The sequence below is a fragment of the Nerophis ophidion genome, linkage group LG11 (genome assembly GCF_033978795.1).
Source record: "Nerophis ophidion isolate RoL-2023_Sa linkage group LG11, RoL_Noph_v1.0, whole genome shotgun sequence".
Classification (NCBI taxonomy): domain Eukaryota; kingdom Metazoa; phylum Chordata; class Actinopteri; order Syngnathiformes; family Syngnathidae; genus Nerophis; species Nerophis ophidion.
In genome coordinates, this window is record NC_084621.1 from 22,148,247 (window position 1) to 22,167,830 (window position 19,584).

Here is a 19,584-nt window from a genome sequence, read left to right on the forward strand (position 1 = left end):
ATGTCGAATATTTCCTAAAACAATTTGAAATGTGGACTCGTCAGACCACAGAACACTTTTCCACTTTGCATCAGTCCATCTTAGATGATCTCGGGCCCACAGAAGCCGGCGGCATTTCTGGATGTTGTTGATGAATGGCTTTCGCTTTGCATAGTAGAGCTTTAACTTGCACCTACAGATGTAGCGACCAACTGTATTTAGTGACAGTGGTTTTCTGAAGTGTTCCTGAGCCCATGTGATGACATCCTTTAGAGATTGATGTTGGTTTTTGATACAGTGCCGTCTGAGGGATCGAAGGTCACGGCCATTCAATGTTTGTTTACGGCCATGCCGCTTACCTGGAGTGATTTCTCCAGATTCTCTGAACCTTTTGATGATATTATGGACTGTAGATGTTGAAATCCCTAAATTTCTTGCAATTGCACTTTGAGAAACGTTGTTCTTAAACTGTTTGACTATTTGCTCACGCAGTTGTGGACAAAGGGGCGTACCTCGCCCCATCCTTTCTTGTGAAAGACTGAGCATTTTTTGGAAAGCTGTTTTTATACCCAATCATGGCACCTACCTGTTCCCAATTAGCCTGCACACCTGTGGGATGTTCCAAATAAGTGTTTGATGAGCATTCCTCAACTTTATCAGTGTTTATTGCCACATTTTTCAACTTCTTTGTCAAGTGTTGCTGGCATCAAACTCCAAAGTTAATGATTATTTGCAAAAAAAAAAAGGTTTATCAGTTTGAACATCAAATATGTTGTCTTTGTGGCATATTCAACTGAATATGGGTTGAAAATGATTCGCAAATCATTGTATTACGTTTATATTTACATCTAACACAATTTCCCAACTCATATGGAAACGGGGTTCGTATGTATGAGTTAATCCAGGTCTTTGACCACTTAACATGCTTTCAATGACATTGAGCACAGCATTTACTTATAAGGCCCGATGCAAAAAAAAAAAATAGATTAAAAATGGAACCAACACAATGTAACACCATTTGTGGATATTATAATTAAAAAATATACATGCACCATAAAAAATTTTTAGAATGACACTTTTTTAAATCCATTACAAAGCATGAAGGGAAAACTACAAAACACTCTCTCCATTTTTGGCACATTTTAGCTGCTTGATATTTCTGATTGATTTTGTAATTTTGTTTTTTATATTTTTATATGCTTGTGCCCTTTTGTCATAGAAGACAGACTGGACCACAGACTTCTCTGCGGCTTGACAAACTGTTCCTCTTGCTGTCATGTGACCTAATGGTAATATTTGCCGACAGCAGATACAAATGTGACTTTGCGGACAGGCAAAAGAGTTTTCCAGACATTTTCTGCTTTGACGGGGCGTGGAAACAACTTTGTGTTTACAGAAACCTACTGGTGTTATTTCAAGGTGGTGATTGCCTTTTTTTTTATGACGCGCTAAGAAACCAAAGAGCCTATGTTTTGTTTGTGTCAGGGGAAGGTCCCAGACCTTCTGGCTCGCACAGGCGGGTTGGGCTGACAGGTGAGAGGACGCCGGGAATCTTGGCTCTGAGGAGGCATGAGGACAGCGCACGCCTGCTGACAGCAGCTCTCGTGTAAAGCGTGAGTGCAACCACTTGACTGCTCGGAGGGGACTTCCTCCTCCCTGAGGCCACACACCGCCAAATGGGTTCTTACTCTTCCCTGTGGCGCCATCTAATGGCTGAACCGCTGCCAGAGGTTAAAAGGCACCAGCGGGTGTCGAGTGTGTTTCACCTGATATATCCTGAATGGGATGTATCGGAATCCTCCCTCCTCGGTGGGATACTCCATCAGCTTCCGGTTCATCGCCCAGAACTGCTCAAATTTATCTGGAGCGACAAGAACACAGCCAGACGTCCATTTACACTCTACTGAAACATAGGGCTGTTTATAACAGTCAACCAGTTACATACTGTCAGGGGAGGCAATTGAGGAAACGGGGTTTGTACTTTAATTTGTTTTGACGTTAAAAAAACACATTTTTAAGGTGTGGCGGCTTCTATTTTGCTGCGGTGGGTCGCTATGATCAATTAAAGGCCTACTGAAACCCACTACTACCGACCACGCAGTCTGATATCCTGATATCAATGATGAAATATTAACATTGCTACACATGCCAATACGGCCTTTTTAGTTTACTAAATTGCAATTTTAAATTTCCCGCGAGTTTTTTGTTGAAAATGTCGCGGAATGATGACGCGTGCGCGTGACGTCACGGACTGTCAGGAAATATTAGCGCTGCACCACTCGCGGCTAAAAGTCGTCTCCTTTAATCGCATAATTACACAGTATTCTGGACATCTGGGTTGCTGAATCTTTTGCAATTTGTTCATTTAATAATGGAGACTATAAAGAACAATGCTGTTGGTGGAAAGCGGTGGATTGCAGCTGTCTTTACCACCGAAACACAGCCGTTGTTTCTTTGTTTGTTGTGAAGCAGAGCGGTCAAGCAAACATGTTTTCTCGACGTCAACCAGCATGTTTTTGGGTGGGAAAATTGTGATGTATATCTTACCGGGGACATCATTGGATTATTCGTCGTCCTGCAGCAGCTGTCAAAAAAGGCAGCTGTGAGCTTGGCTCCTCGGCTTCTCTCTGAGACACTGCGTGTTCACCGCAGCCATCAGACCTCGAGGTATGCCTTTACAATCTTTACAATCTCACTAAAAACACTATTAAAACAATAAGCAGATAAGGGATCTTCCAGAATTATCCTGGTAAATGTGTCTAATTACATCTGAAACGCTTACACTGCCGCCGCCCGGAGCCGTCGCTTTTTTTTCTTCTAGTCCTTCACTATCAATATCCTAATTCACGATTCTTTCATCCCCGCTCAAAGTAATGGGGAAACTGTCACTTTCTCGGTCCGAATTGCTCTTACTGCTGATGGCTCCCATTATAAACTATGTGAATATGTGTGGAGCCCTGCAACTCGTGACGTCACGCGCACATACTTTTTTATTAGCGACCAAAAGTTGCGAACTTTATCGTCGATGTTCTCTACTAAATCCTTTCAGCAAAAATATGGCAATATTGCGAAATGATCAAGTATGACACATAGAATGGACCTGCTATTCCCGTTTGAATAAGAAAATCTCATTTCAGTAGGCCTTTGACCATGAGATGTTCCAAAACGAAGTAATAAAATAAAATAGGTTTTAATATTTCTCTTTTGGTTTAGGCTGTCTATGTGATTTTGGTGTGTTTCCTGTACATTTTGATAATTTTCATGGTCGAAATCACGGAAATTCCATGTTTCCTGATCAAAACAATGCAGCAGATGAGAAGAGAAGTGAGGCAGACACAGGCGGTGCCTCCACGGCTACACACAGTGTGTATTGGGCGTCTGCGTGCGAGGGGGCGCATGCTTGTTGCCACGTGGAAAAGTCAGGTCTTGAGGCAGCAAGTACCTCTGCCTCAAGGTAAGGCGAGATATACTGGGAGAAGTGGGGGCACTCAAGCTAGCAGACACAGGTCTCTCCAGCGGAAACCAGCATTTTTTCCTTTTCTTTTTTTTTTTTTAAACTGTATTTATAACAAACATGGCATTTTTATTAGAGTAAGCCAGCGTTCGTGGGTGTTTTTTGTCGGATGCAAAAATATTGTTTCATTTCTTGTAATGAAATTGAATTAAATGAATGTTTCTGCCAATATGGAGGATTATATACTGTATCCAAGATGAAATACTTCTCTAAACTGGACTTTAAGACAAAATGAATGCGATCATACAAAGTACGTTTTCATAGAGGATAGCTATTGCTGCTTCAGATACAAATACAGAAAGGTAAAATACACTCAAAATACTTGATTTATTTTGTTAAAAGCAAATGGGACCCAAAAGTATTTAACAACAACTTCATCAAATGTTTTTTGGACCCATTTATCATATCATAATATCATTATGATAATGTTTTTATTAAAGCGAATAACTCTCTTTTTTTCCTGTAACTCTAATGTGCAACCTAAATCAACAATGACTAGAGCTGCACATATGTATTTAAGTAAAAAACAAAAAAAAGAAGAAAAAAAATGATGTATGCCTCACCTGGTGTTTAGTTCACCGCACGTCACTGCAGTCAACATATATGTACTTACATGTATTTGATTAATATAAATACGTAGCTTTGAAATCACAAGCCAAGGTGACAAGCAGATATTTAGGTATTAACTTTTGATAACAAAAAATGCGAGAAACATCTTGTACAAATCACAAAAGCAGTGAAGTTGTCACGTCGTGTAAATGGTAAATAAAAAGAGAATACAATTGTGGAGAGGCGGAGCCAACGAGCCGACAGCGGGCTCGGACAAATGATGGTCAGGACCAAGATGGCGGCGAGAGGGCGGGGCGCGCCTGGAGCGAGACTGCAGCCATCAGCGTCAGGTGCGTACACCACACACCTGCGCTCAATCGCTTCATCTTCTGCTGTAGCACAAAAAGGGCGAAGGAGGAGCAATCGGGGGAGAAGTAGGAGAGGAACGATCCAACCCGAACGACCACGAGAGCAACGAAGGAGAACCCGAGCGAGATGGGTCCCCGCAACAGACGTAACCACCGGCCACCGAAAGGTGTGCCGCCGCGACCAGCAGGAACAGCCGACACGCTAGCAATTGGCGCGACAGACAGGCAAAAAATACTCATGTGTATTGAAATAATAAACATGGGTCAAACCTGCTATGATGAGTCATGTGTCCATCATCACTACAACCCACACATGGATGGCAGGACAATGATTTGCAAATCCGTTTCAACTTACATTAAATTGAATAGACTGCAAAGACAAGATAATTCATGTTCCGACAGAGAAACTTCATTTTTCCACCCAAATAATCATTAATTTAAAATTTTCATGGCAGCAACACAATGCAAAAAAGTTGTCACAGGGGCATTTTTACCACTGTGTTGCATGGCCTTTCCTTTTGACAACACTCAGTAAAGGTTTGGGAACTGAGAAGACACATCTTTAAAGCTTTTCAGGTGGAATTCTTTCCCATTGTTGCTTGATGTACAGCTTAAGTTGCCTCCGTTGTGGTATTTTAGGCTTCATAATGTGCCGCACATTTTCAATGGGAGACAGGTCTGGACTACAGGCAGGCCAGTCTAGTACCCGCACTCTTTTACTATGAAGCCACGCTGTTGTAACACGTGGCTTGGCATTGTCTTGCTGAAATAAACAGGGGCGTCCATGAAAAACACTTTGCTTGGATGGCAACATATGATGCTCCAAAACCTGTATGTACCTTTCAGCATTAATGGTGCCTTCACAGATGTTTAAGTTACCCATGCCTTGGACACTAATACACCCCCATACCATCACACATGCTTACTTTTCAACTTTGGGCCGAAAACAATCCAGATGGTTTGTTTCCTCTTTTTTCCTGAGAACACGACGTCCGCAGTTTCCAAAAACAATTTGTAATGTGGACTCGTCAGACCACAGAACACTTTTTCACTTTGCATCAGTCCATCTTAGATGAGCTCGGGCCAAGCAAAGTCAACAGTGTTTCTGGGTGTTATATACCTGTGGCCATTTCCAGGAGTTATCTCACCTTCTGAGTAGCCTCTGATTTGTTTTTTTATTTGTTGTAAAAATGTGTAGATCAAATATTACATTTCAACATTTCTGTCAACGAAGATTTGTGTCAGCCTGCGACGCATTGTCATTTTGATAGTAGGCTATTATAGCTATTATAGACACTTACGTCATGTGTTGCCTTCATTAAAAGACTTAAATACGGCTTTTAATTTTTTGCGGCTCCAGACAGATTTGTTTTAGTATATTTGGTCCATTATAGCTCTTTCAAGGTTTTGGGTTGCCGACTCCTGAGTATCAACAAAGCTTTCTATTCTATTCTAACCTAATCCTACATTCTGTCTTGCGATATGTAATATAGACCTGTGGAGGGGGGCGTGGCCTGTGGGCCTGCTGCGGAACAGAGTGTTGCTGGGACAGGCCTCGAAGACAGCGACAGGTGCGTAGATGGCCCAGGTGGGCCTTGTTATCTAATCACCTGTCGCCTTTATTAGCAGCAGCCATGACGAGACAAGTAGTCGGGGTTGGAGGTGCTGCTGAGCCGACGCAGCAGACAAAGCCTCTGCAACTTTTTATGCAAATAAAACACAGTGTTATACCCTGAAATTCCTGGCTCTCCTGGCAGTGTGTGGTGGACCGAAAAAACCCACTAGAGGCCAACCTCTATAAGATCAATAAATTGCTATTTAAGTGCGACAGGAAAAGCCCCGGTGTGTTTACTGACTTTTAATTTGAATTCCAATCTTCTAAAATTGTTCTTTGAATGCAATAACAAAGGTATGTTTAATGTATAAGAGGATTTTCTGTCAAAATGAAGCTAATAATTACTATTTATGTGGTCCCTATTAGTTCGAAAAGTGCACACCAATAATTTTCGTCATCTTTGGTCACCTGAAAGTAAACATGTCGCTTGGGACAGTCCCATCAAGCGACACTTTGTTTCCACGAGTTGACCTGAAGAAGCTCACGCCTCCAAATGTCTGCCAGGTTTTACTTTTCAAAGGTAGCGTCACACAAATACACCTCCACTATCAGAACAAAAGGCCAAAAGAGCAGCTTCACCTCCGAGCACACACACACACACACACACACACACACACACACACACACACGCACACACACGCACACGCACACGCACACGCACGCACGCACATTATATACATAGAAAGCAAACATAAAAAAGCTTGTTGTGAAAAATGAGTTGGAATTTCACAAGAAAATGGTCACAATTTTACAGGAAAAATTTTGAATTTTGGCAGTATTATAATAAAAGTCGTCATTTTACTCAACGCAAGTCAAAATTTGACAAGAAAAACTAAACATTTGTGCAATATTATTATAGATGTTGGAATTTGACTCAATAACCGTCGCAATTTCACAAGAAAAGCTTAATATATTGGCAATTTTATGATTAGTCGTAATTTTACTCGACAAAAGTCCCAATTTTATAAGGAAACCTCAACATTTTGGCAATGATATAATAATAATCGGAATCTTACTTGGAAAAATGATGACAAATGTCATAAATTGACAAAAAAAAGTCACTATTTTACAAGAACAACAAAAAAATTGGCAATATTGTGATGAAAGTCAGAATTGTATATGACAAATGTCACTATTTTTGCATTAAAAAGTTATAATTTGACATAAAGTAATAATTGTACAAAAAAATATTGCAATATTGAAGCAACAGAAATAATATTAATTAATTTCTTACACACTCTTGTTATTTCATATGTTGACCAAAGGAGGGAGCACTTTTAAAAGCGACACACAGTCAATGTGAAAAATCCCTCCTTTTTGGCACCACCCTCATTTTGATAGATGTCCCCACCAGGGGTGCAAATGAGACATTCTCTATTAGATGATATACGTCCTAACTTGTTCACACCTCCTCATATGGAAGCTAATTTTGCTTGTTGATGTCTCAAGAAGGGAAGAAATACAAAAACAGACACACCATGTGACAAGAAGTAGACCTGTAGGAGCAGGTAGACTGGAAACAGAAGGGTGGTTGTTTGGCTTCAAGGACACAAGCGCGCGTGTGTGTGTGTGTGTGTGTGTGTGTGTGTGTGTGTGTGTGTGTGTGTGTGTGTGTGTGTGTGTGTGTGTGTGTGTGTGTGTGTGTGTGTGTGTGTGTGTGTGTGTGTGTGTGTGTGTGTGTGTGTGTGTGTGGGGACAACATGTGTTAATGAGTGAAGGTGTGACTCTCTGATGGTGTAACACTTCTCCAGCAGCTGCTTGAAGTCTTTTGAAATGTGAGCGTGTGCACTGCGTGTGTTTCCTACCGTTCTGTAGGCCCATCCACAGCTGCTTGTGGTCCTTCTTCTGCATGTCGTTGACGACTTGGCTCTTGTGTTTGAGTGCGTCGGCCTCCTTGATGCTGGACATGAAGTGGGCCTCCACCATGGAGCTGGACGAGCAGTGCAGCAGGTCATCACCTGGAAAGTTCTGACGCACAAAATAAAAAAATAAAAAACCTTTTTGATGAGCGTGGTCCGCGTTTGTGAAGCGCAGTGCAATCATATTTCACCCCGCTTTATTGGGCTCCGAATCTTTTGGCCACTATACATTCCAATTCTTTCTTGCGGGTAACGATCCGATTCTAAACATCCATCCATCCATTTTCTACCACAATACTCAGAATTAATATTTTTTTTTAATAACATTGGGTGCCAGTTCTATGAATAACTGCATTCCCCCCTAAAACCGATAAAAAGCTCTGATAAATGTACATATTACTGGTTTTGTTTAATAAAATTCTACCCAAACATTTAATAAAGTTATATACAAATAAGGCAACAAGAAAATCATCCAACGTTTCTCTTTTCTAAAGTGAATATGTACAGCAGACATGATCATCTCCATCAGCAATGTGATTTATTTGAATGTCTGGACCTAAAATAAATCAGTAAATAAATAGGTGTATATATACATATATATATATATATATATATATGTATATATATATATATATATATATATATATAAATATACATATATATATGTATATATATATACATATATATATACACATATATATATGTATATATATACATATTTATATATATACATATTTATATATATATATATATACATACATACACACATATACATATATATGTACACACATGTATATATATGCATATATATATATATATATATATATATATATATATATATATATATGCATATATGTGTGTATATATGTATATATATGCACATATATATATGTATATATACATATATGTATATATATACACATATATATGCAGATATATGTATATATACATATAAGTATGTATACATATATGTATATATAAACACATCATATATACACATTATATCTATATACAGTATATGTATATATGCATATATAATGTGTATATATACATATATGTATATATATATATATATATACACATTTTATTTTATTTTCTCAAACGATTAAATATCGTTACAAGTAAGACTCAGATTCATTGGAACAGGTAGAATGAGTTGTTACCTTAAAGTGCACAGTGATGCCCCACGGCAAGACAGAGTTGGCAGCATGGAGGTCAAACAGAACTCCTATTGGATAGTGCCTGGCATCAGGAATCACAGAAAAAAAACTGTATTTTTTGGGAAATGGCAAAAACAATAAAAACACCTAACAGGAAACAGACAAATACAACTAAACGTGACTGACATCTTTTACTAAATGATGTTTTTGACCAGGCCTGGGCAATATATTGACTTTATCGATATATTCACGTTTTTTCTTGCAGGCGATTAAAAACATTTTTTTAAATCTATTTTTTCCTCCTTTTGCTCCAGCATACTTTTTGCCCCTCAGGGGCTTCCGTAGCTTGCGCTGTCCCCTTACCTCTTTCGCGGCACTGGCAAAACAGAGCTAATGCTAACGCTAACAAGAGCAAAACTCTTGTTCCAAAGAAAAGTGTCATCAGTAGTTTGGTTTTGCGGAAAGAGGCGTGGAACGAGTGACTCTGCGCTGCAAAGTTGGTTTCAAAAAGGCAGCGGCACAACAAACTTATTCCTGCATCTGAAACCAAAGCCTGCGGTCACGTTCGGGAAATACAGAGGAAGCTACTAACTTAGTTCGTTGAAAATTATTATATAAAAAGTAACATTTTTATTTTAAGAACAACATTTCTCAACAAGCAATTGCAAGGAATTTAGGGATTTCACCATCTACGCTCCGTAATATCATCAAAAAGTTCAGAGAATCTGCAGAAATTACTGCACATAAGCGATGATACTACAGACGTTCGATCCCTGAGGCGGTACTGCATCAAAAAGCGACATTAGTGTGTAAAGGATATCACCACATGGGCTGAGGAACATTGCAGAAAACCACTATCAGTAACTACAGTTGGTCGCTACATCTGTAAGTGCAAGTTAAAACTCTACTATGTCAAACGAAAGCCATTTATTTATCAACAACACCCAGAAACGCCGCTGGTTTCACTGGGCCCAAACTTTGCACTTCATTAATCTTAATGTTGGAGATTATTATTTATTTGCATGCAATGTATAATACTACATTTTCATTTACAAAAGTATTTTATTCAAGACAGAAGTTTTAAATTTGCACTTTAATAATCTTAATGTTGGAGATTATTATTTATTTGCATACATTTTTGTTTACAGAATCATTTCATTCAAGACACAGAGGTATTGCTTTCCAGAAGAAGCTCCTCACTTAATTCTATGCAAATTATTCTATAAAAAGTATTTTTTTTAGTTCAATAACAACATTTCTCAACAACCTATTGCAAGGAATTTGGGGATTTCACCATTTACGGTCCGTAATATCATCAAAAGGTTCAGAGAATCTGCAGAAATCACTGCACGTAAGCCATGATACTACAGACCTTCGATCCCTCAGGCTGTACTGCATCAAAAATCGACATCAGTGTGTAAAGGATATCACCACATTGGCTCAAGAACACTTTAGAAAACCACTGTCAGTAACTACAGTTGGTCACTACATCTGTAAGTGCAAGTTAAAACTGTACTATGCAAAGCCAAAGCCATTTATCAACAACACCCAGAAACGCCACCGGCTTCGCTGGGCCCAAACTTTGCACTTCATTAATCTTAATGTTGGAGATTATTATTTATTTGCACACAATGTGCGAAGCTACATTTTAATTTACAGAAGTATTTTATTCAAGACCGAGGTATTGTTTCCCAGATGAAGCTCCTAACTTAGTTCTAAGCAAATTATTCTATAAAAAAAGGTAAAAATGTTGTCAGGTCTGAAATTAACCATATTATTCAGATAAAAATGTTGCTACGAGTAAGATGCAGTGTAAACTGATCAAATTAAGAAAAAACTTATCTTGAATTAATTTTGTCATTTGTTTTCAATGTTCTTTTTTTATGTAAATCAAATTCATGGTGAAATAATTGGCGACTTGATATTTAAGCCTTTTTTTGACTGGATTTACCTCAGAACTTAAACTGGAGCACGTTGTGCGGGAGTATAGTGACATCTAGTGACCGACCCTGGTAATTGCAGCCTATTAACTCTGGCCTGCCACAATCTCAAGCCTTGCCGGTAATATGACAACATTATTGTAATGTTATATGAGAACATTTTTGTAAAAGACATCCCTTTTGATATTTCCAAATTGCACATTTTGCACATTGGGTCTTTCTCAAATACTTAAAAGGGGGACACATGTTTTTTTTCCTACATTTAAACACTTCCTTGTGGTCTACATCAGTGGTCCCCAACCTTTTTGAATCCGCTTAAGTTTGTCCCGCGGCCCGGGGGGAAAGGGGGATTTTATTTTAATTTTTTTCTTCTTTGTCATGAAAAAGGGACGTTTTTGTCATGAAAAAGGGAGGTTTTTGTGGTTTGTAAGTGTATATTGTGTTTTTTATGTAGATTTAATAACAAAAAAAAAAATATATATATATATATTTTTTTTTAAATAAAAAAAAAAAAAAATTATTCTGCGGCCCGGTACCAATCTGGCCACGGCCCAGTGGCTGGGGACCACTGGTCTACATGACATGTAATGCTGGTTCTTTGGTCAAAACGTTACATAGATTATGTTTTGTCGGCTGTCTTTGTTGTAGTTTTCAGCGCTTCTATATGGAGTCTTACTGACAGATATAAGTTAGAAGGGTGACACAAAAAAAGCGTTCATCACCTGAACTGGCCACTAAGCCTTTAGAATCTGCGTTTTATAGTCCGGTGCGGCTAATATATGAAAAAAAAAATTCTAATAATTATTCTAATATATAGTGGGTGCGGCGGATATGCCGGCGCACCCTATAGTCCATAAAATACGGTACATAAAAGGTGCAACCCCAGCGGCCAGCATTGTACCCTTTTTAGTACACGCTTGTATCTTTATTTTTAAGAGTCCTTTTGCAGTAGCTGGTGTGGATCTTAATAAAGAAATTAACTAAAACAATGTGTCATGCCAATGATGCACTAACTCACAGAGCAAACGTAAGCACAATCGATTTCTCACCATTTGAGCGGCGTCCCTTCGTATTCAAACCACATCTCCTCGACTTCCTCGGCCTTCATCACTTTGAGGAAGTGCTTCTTCACCTTGTCGGTGACCAGCGTCAGATAGCTCACCCTGGGCAGCAGCAGCTGTGGGAGGGCAAGAGTGGCATTGTGAATAATTTGACATCTGTATAGTGTCGGCGTCATTGGGTTGAGATCGACCGATTATCGGTACCGATGTTCGGCATGCTCCAGGGTTTCCCGCAGCGCTTTGTTGCTAAGGTGGTCGCCTTAACAACAAAGAGCCATCGCCTAAACCAGAGATAGGGAACCTATGGCTCTACAGCCAGATGTGGCTCTTTTGATGACCGCATGTGGCTCTCAGATAAATCTTACGTTGCTTAACACGATAAGTAACTTATAATTCTGCTGTTAATCACTGTGTTAAAGATAACATTCAAAATATAAAACATTCTCATGCATTTTAATCCATCCATCCGTTTCTATTGCATCTGTTCAAGAAGTCCATTAATGGTCAAAAGTATTGTATTTATTATTGGTTACCTTCAGAATAACAATGTTATTAAAAAGAATAAGAGATGCCTCATTTAGGGAAAGTCCAAATAAAAGAGGAGGCATAGAATTCTCTTGTCAGAGCGTGGGACGACACTGTACAAGGGTACAGGTCTACGTGTTTCTCCTCATTGAGCTAAATTGAATGCAGTCTCTGTTTGATTCCTTGCTTCTTGTCTGTTTAATAGATGTCATAAGCGTTTGAACCTGACAGTTGTATTCAGTGTTAAAAGTTTTATACAGCTCTCACGGAAATACATTTTAAAAATAGTTGGCTTTCATGGCTCTCTCAGCCAAAAAGGTTCCCGACTCCTGGCCTAATCTAAAGTCTTAACAAGCTGCTCTGCTTGGTTCTGTCTCTGCCTCTGTCAGTACTCTCTGCAGCACCCAGCATTGTCCCACGCACACAACCATTTGATTGGTTACACGCAGAGCGGTAACGGCCAATCAGCAGTGCGTATTCAGAGCGCATGGAGTCAGTGCTCCGCGTTGGAGTCAGCAGATAGGTGTTTAGCAGGTAAGGAAGTGCACTCTCTCCAAATTTTAAGAAATACCTCCGAGTCAACTACTAGTAACGTCACTATGAGCCCGTTGACGTTCTAGAAACGTAAGCGACAGCTCGGCTCGCTCGCAGTCCTTGAGGTGAAGGCTAATTAGCTTTTAGCGTAACATTAGCTCACTGTGAGTGTGTGTGTAATGTATGTGTGTGTGTCTGTGTCTAAAACAAAGACAAGCATTCTTGAACTACAGTTATTTCACTTGACCTTTTTCTGTGTTGATTGAGCTGTGTTGAAGCAGCAAAAAAGGAGATGTTAAATGAAGCGCTTCTGTCTCTGATAGTTGATATAATAATGTAACTGCATCATAAAGTCTACATGAACTCCATGGTGTTCAGAGATGAATAGTCTCTCCTATTACTATTGTACTATTTTTTTCAGCTACAGTTACATTAATCATTAGAAATGCAGCAGCATAGTTTTGCAGGGTCCCTGCTATCACATGTTAATAAAAATATAACATTTAAATAACAAAAATCAACTCCAGGCTTCCCAAATGCTGTAACAAATTAAGCATGATGAGTTGAACATATGTCAACATGTGGCCCCACTTTTAACTCTTTTTTTTCAAATGCTTATTGCAAACGCTTACTTTAATTTGACTTAGTAAGTCATTATTTTGACTTACTAAGTCATAATAATGACATACTTAGTATCTCAGATAACTAGGACTGTTTTGTTTTTACTTTACGAAAAAAATATCAAGATATATATTGTATATTGCCATTCAACAAATGGAGCGGAAAACACAACCAAAAGTTGTAGGCTTCTTCACGCGACGAAGCCGGCCTACTTCACCACAGTCTGTAGTCTATTGCCCCCCCAGGCTTTGGTGGCAGCAACGAGGTGGAGACGTGACGGCGACAGGCCGAGTTACACCGATCCTTACACCCACCCCTTTCCCCGGTCGATCCGCCGGAGAGACACCACCTTAACTAACACATTTTCTGGGGGAAACCCTGGACTGCATCAGTTATTGTCCGCCATGCATCTCAAGGACTCAACGTCTAGGTGCAGAGTATATGAAGTCACCAAAAACGGATGGCCAATGAAGGTAAGGGCAAAAGAGTGAGGAGTGTCCTGACCAGATATCAAGATCCGTAGATCTATTGTTGTCAAATGTTCTTTGTCACATTGAGTACTTTCGTGTCCAATAAAAATTTTATTAATTTATGACGGCTCAGGTGTGATTCACTACAACAGGGCCCCACAGCAGACTGGATTCCAGTTCATTGAAATACCACAACACTGGATATTGTTCAGATAAGTTACAATTGAGAAAAATGCACACAAAGCAACAGTTGAGGTGACTATGACAGGCGCATATACCGCGCATTCGTACGAGGTCGCGTTGCGCCGGCTGACGGAGGGGAATAGGGGTTCTTAAACGACCATTATGTGTGTGGACAAGGATATGGTTAGGTTGGATTTACCCTGGATAAACGGGGGCCTTAGTGTTACACAGTATGGCCACATCACATGTTGAATAAAAGGTTAAAAAGCTTACGTAATAAGGCTCCGCCTCCCGCTCGGTGACTTCATCCTGGTTGAGAGTGAAGCAGGTTGGGATCCTTCCGAACCAGACGTCTCTCAACACATCTTTGTCATCTGCCATGATGATGATGATGACGATGCTCCCACGGGCTCATGCAGACTCCAAACAAGCACTCGGCTCCCTGCTGTAAAAATGACAATTATTTACAACAATTAAAAATTAACAGCTGGAGGGAGGGAAGTCTGGGCTTTTAATAATAATAATAATAATATTAAAGCTGCAAACAGCGTTGGTCGGGTCCGCTTTGGCTGCTGCCCCCGCGACTCAAGCCCTGGTCTTAGTCAGACCTACATAGAGGTTTATGTTTCATGTCTCTATGATATTCCTAACAGAAGTTACAAGCAGTTTTGTCTGTGTTTTTTCCTAGAGGGCGCTAGAGTGCAATTTGGATTGTTGGGGTTTGTGTTTTTATTAAATGGCAATTTTCTCCAGTTCTGGTGTGTGTGTAAAATTTGGTGAGTTTTGAAGCATGTTAAGGGGGCCAAATTACAGCTCGGCGTTTCTGGATGTTGTTGATAAATGGCTTTCGCTTTGCATAGTAGAGCTTTAACTTGCACTTTGAAGCATTTTAAGGGGGTCAAATTACAGCTCAAAAAGGCAAAAATGACATATTTTAGGAAACTTTGCGCAGGGGTTCTTTGAAGGGGCGTAAAATCAAAACCGGAGCAGTAATCAAAACTCTTTGGATAACTTTTAATCAGAAGGGTTCAATCTCTCTTCTGTGCGAGTTTGAAGCCAAAATGACAAACACGCTCAGAGGAGATCATATGTGAAGAAATGTGACCGGTTTTTACAAAACTTTTGTTTTGAAGGGGGGATTGCAAACTTCCTGTTGATTTTTGTTGGGGGTTGTTACTCTATGAAATGTAGGCCTAAGTGAGACCTACATAGAGGTTTTTCTTTCATGTCTCTCCGACATTCCTACTGAAAGTTACAAGCTGTTTTGTCTGTGTTTTCTTCCTAGGAGCAGTTTTTTCTGTGTTTTATTCAAAAATTTTGCTAGAGCGCAATGTTCAGTTTTGGGGTTTGGTTGCTTTATTAGATCTCGATTTTAGCCAGTCCTGATGTGTGTGTCAAGTTTGGTGAGTTTTGAAGCATTTTAAGGGGGTCAAATTACAGCGCAAAGAGGCAAAAATAGCTATTTTTGCGAAAATTTTGCTTTGAATGGGGTTTTGCAACATTTTTGTTGATTTTTGCCCTAGAAGGTAAATTTATGAAATCTAGGTCTAAGTCAGCCCTACATAGAGGTTTTTGTTTCATGTCTGTACGACATTCCTAACAGAAGTTACAACCATTCTGTTGTTGTTTTTTTCCTAGGGGGCACTAGAGCGCATTTTTGATTTTTGGGGTTTGGTTTTTTTTATTAGATGGCAATTTTCGCCAGTTCTGATGAGTGTGTGAAATTTGGTGAGTTTTGAAGCATATTCATGGGGTCAAATTACAGTTTGAAGAGGTGGCGGAATAATAATAAAGAAATAATAAAATCTTACAGTTTCAATAGGGTCCTTTGGCCCATTGCAAAAGGACTCCTTTGGAGTCTTTTTGCAATGGGGCTGGCGGACCCTAATTAATAAAAATAATAGATTTTATTTGTAAAACCACTTTACATTGAGCAAACAGCCTCAAAGTGCTACAGTCGCCTTTATTGATCTTTTTACGTACATCTAGGGTGTAACGGTACGTGTATTTGTATTGAACCGTTTCGGTAAGGGGGTTTCGGTTCGGTTCGGAGGTGTACCGAACGAGTACACATGCTAGCAGCGACCGGGCTAGGACAAAATGTAAAAGCCAGAGCTGGAAGACCCTCCTGCCTTGTTAAGATCTCCCGTTTGGGAACACTTTGGCTGCGCGATACAACAATGGAGGACGTAGTTTGCCAACACTGTTCCGCAGTTGCTTCTGACAACACGTCAAACATGTGTTGCACTTTTCCTGCTTCCGGCTCCCAGACCGTAGTCGGGGAGCGCAGGGGAGACACTCCTCCAGGGCTGATGTGTTCTCGGGGGCAACACCCTACACTCTACCTGGCAGTGGGTCTCCACAGCTCCGGACTCCAGGGTAAATGAAGAGTCCGGCGAATAGTTGCAAATCGTGGCTTTATTGAGGTCTTGCACACAGCCAATCCAACAAAGCACTAGCCTACGCTACCGCTCCCTCACCTCGCTCGCCCACACAATCACCTCACATGCTGTCACATATTAAAGGGGCACACACACACATACGCTACTCTCATAAAACATGCTAACCTTTTGAAGCGTCACCACCGCATTCAAGCAGCCTCTCCTCGGCGAGTCAGGCAGGGCTAAAGCAATAACAAATGTTTTTATAGCAGCAGACTTAAGTCCATATTGCATTATATTGTTCGGGGCGTGGTTATGAGGGGAGGATTGATTGATTGATACTTTTATTAGTAGATTGCACAGTTCAGTACATATTCCGTACAATTGACCACTAAATGGTAACACCCTAATAAGTTTTTCAACTTGTTTAAGTCGGGGTCCACGGTAATTAATTCTTGGTAATATATTTACCGCTAGATTCACCAAGTCAAGTATTTCATTTATATATATATATATATATATATATATATATATATATATATATATATATATATATATAAGAAATACTTGACTTTCAGTGAATTCTAGCTATATATATATATATATATATATATATTTTATTTTATTTATTTATTTATTTTTTTTAATTGTATGTATATATATATATATATATATATATATTTATATATATAAATAAAATCAATACTTAAATTTCAGTGTTCCATTATTTACACATTTACACACACATAACACTCATCTACTCATTGTTGAGTTAAGGGTTGAATTGTCCATCCTTGTTTTTCTAACCATATGCATGTACAGTAGATGGCAGTATTGTCCTGTTTAAGAGTGTCACAACATTGCTGGTTACGGCAGACGAACTGCTTTACGGTGGACGAAAACTAACTGTTGTTGTTGTGTGTTGTTTTCAGTGTTCATTTTGTTGACGAAAAATTTTCGTCATAGTTATCGTCAACGATCTTTTTTTTCTGACTAAAACGAGACAATAACTAAATAAAAAATAATTTACGTGGACTAAGATAATGACGAGGTGTATTGACATATTCGTCAACGAATAAAAACGAGACGAAAATGTCTGCCAAAGACGAGATCCATTCGGAACTCATTTCGTTAGGAAAAGGCGGGAGGAGTTTGGAAGGGGAACCAATCAGAGCGACGTGGTAAGGAAGTTACGTAAACGTAGTTTGCGTTTGAGACTGCAGAAGACAACATGTCAACGCCGGGAAGGAAGAGGAGAGAGGACATATGGGGAAATTTTATATTTGACGTCAAAGATAACAAGACCCAGTGTAAGAAATGCAGCGTAAGGATTACAAGGAAAAACACAACAAACTTGAAGCGACATTTACAGTCGAATCACCACGAAATCCACACACAGGTAAGCATTTTCCACAAGATACAACTCACTCGACGTTATCCCGTTTATTACACGGCTTACTCGTGAAATACTAAATTTGACACATGATTTTCATCAAAATACGACTTATATCTGAGATTTTTCCGCTGTTTTGCTTTGACTTTCAGAAATTGAAGGGAAAGTTTACATATTACCCTTTAGTCGACTAAATCTACTGTAGTTTTCGTCGACTAGAATCTTATGATATTTCGTCAACTAAAACTAGACTAAAACTAAAACAATTTAAATAACTCAATTATGACTACAACTAAATTACATTTTAGTCAAAAGACTATGACTAAAACTAAATCAAATTTTGCTGTCAAAATTAACACTGGTTGTTTTACCGCGCTGGGAGGATGTTAATGAAACTGCCTAACAATAAACCCACATAAGAAACCAACAACTCGCTCTCGATCATTCTACAGTTATAACGTCATTGGGCAGACACGCTCTTTATACACGTCACTCAGGTCCGCATGGAGCTGGAGGGGGCGTTGCCTCCAGCTCTGCCTGAATTTCGGGAGATTTTTGGGAGAAAATTTGTCCCGGGAGGTTTTGGGGAGAGGCGCTGAATTTTGGGAGACTCCCGGAAAATCCGGAAGGATTGGCAAGTATGGTCGGGGTCCGCGTAAATCATCTAACCATTTTTTTTTACCGCTTTTCCCTTTTGGGGTCGCAGGGAGCCTATCTCAGCTGCATTCGGGCGGAAGGCGGCGTACACCCTGGACAAGTCGCCATCTCAATTCATGGTAAATGCAGAGGAAACATTTCGTCACACTTAGTGTGTGTATGTCTGTGACAATCATTGGTACTTTAACTTTGACTTCACTACTTAGGCTGCAGTCCCCGCGACCCGATCTCGGATAAGCGCAAGAAGATGGGTGAATTGAGAAGTTATAACTATTGACATAACATAGAATAAAGCAAATACATAACGTAAGCAAGTGAACTTTTTGTCTTGTAATGTGAGAACGTGTAAAAATGGTAATATACACGTCTTTATTACTATTGTATAAAAGTATTATGACAGTCAGGCATGCGTAGTAAACTGCGTGGGAAGTTAGCACCAGGAAGCTAGCTGACATACGGTAAACCACTGATTACACCGTCCTTTGGCTTTTTGTTACTATTTTGTCAGGATTAAATGTGGGTTTGTTAGTTTGTAGCCACGGAGGAAAGCCTACTTGTGTCCGTGTTCTGCAGTCCGGTTGTTAAAGAGAGGCCGTGTCGGTCGATGTTGTCATTCTCCAGCTGACATGTTTAACACCACCGAAGAAGAAACTCTACTCGGCTACAACGAGCACTGCCGGCCGCGCTTAGTACTGCACCCTCAAAAACTGTTTTTAAAGGCCTACTGAAATTAGATTTTCTTATTTAAACGGGGATAGCAGGTCCATTCTATGTG

General features: G+C 39.6%; 1 protein-coding gene across 4 annotated transcripts in view; it reads right to left on the reverse strand.

Annotated features, from left to right (window-relative positions):
- Window positions 1–19,486, reverse strand: part of atg5 (ATG5 autophagy related 5 homolog (S. cerevisiae)) — a 97,457-nt gene extending 77,971 nt beyond the window's left edge. Inside the window, exons 1-7 of one of the 4 annotated variants that reach the window (XM_061915385.1) lie at window positions 19,364–19,452; window positions 16,946–17,001; window positions 14,652–14,823; window positions 12,034–12,161; window positions 9,048–9,126; window positions 7,831–7,993; window positions 1,746–1,840 (exon numbers count right to left, since the gene is read on the reverse strand). In XM_061915385.1, the coding sequence (XP_061771369.1) occupies window positions 1,746–1,840; window positions 7,831–7,993; window positions 9,048–9,126; window positions 12,034–12,161; window positions 14,652–14,759 (573 nt within the window). In that variant the 5' untranslated portion in view covers window positions 14,760–14,823; window positions 16,946–17,001; window positions 19,364–19,452. Of the gene's footprint in view, window positions 1–1,745; window positions 1,841–7,830; window positions 7,994–9,047; window positions 9,127–12,033; window positions 12,162–14,651; window positions 14,824–16,945; window positions 17,002–19,363 lie in introns of all 4 variants that reach the window. The other 3 variants (XM_061915382.1, XM_061915383.1, XM_061915384.1) reach the window with 3 other exon arrangements.
- Between the last annotated feature and the right edge of the window lie 98 nt (window positions 19,487–19,584).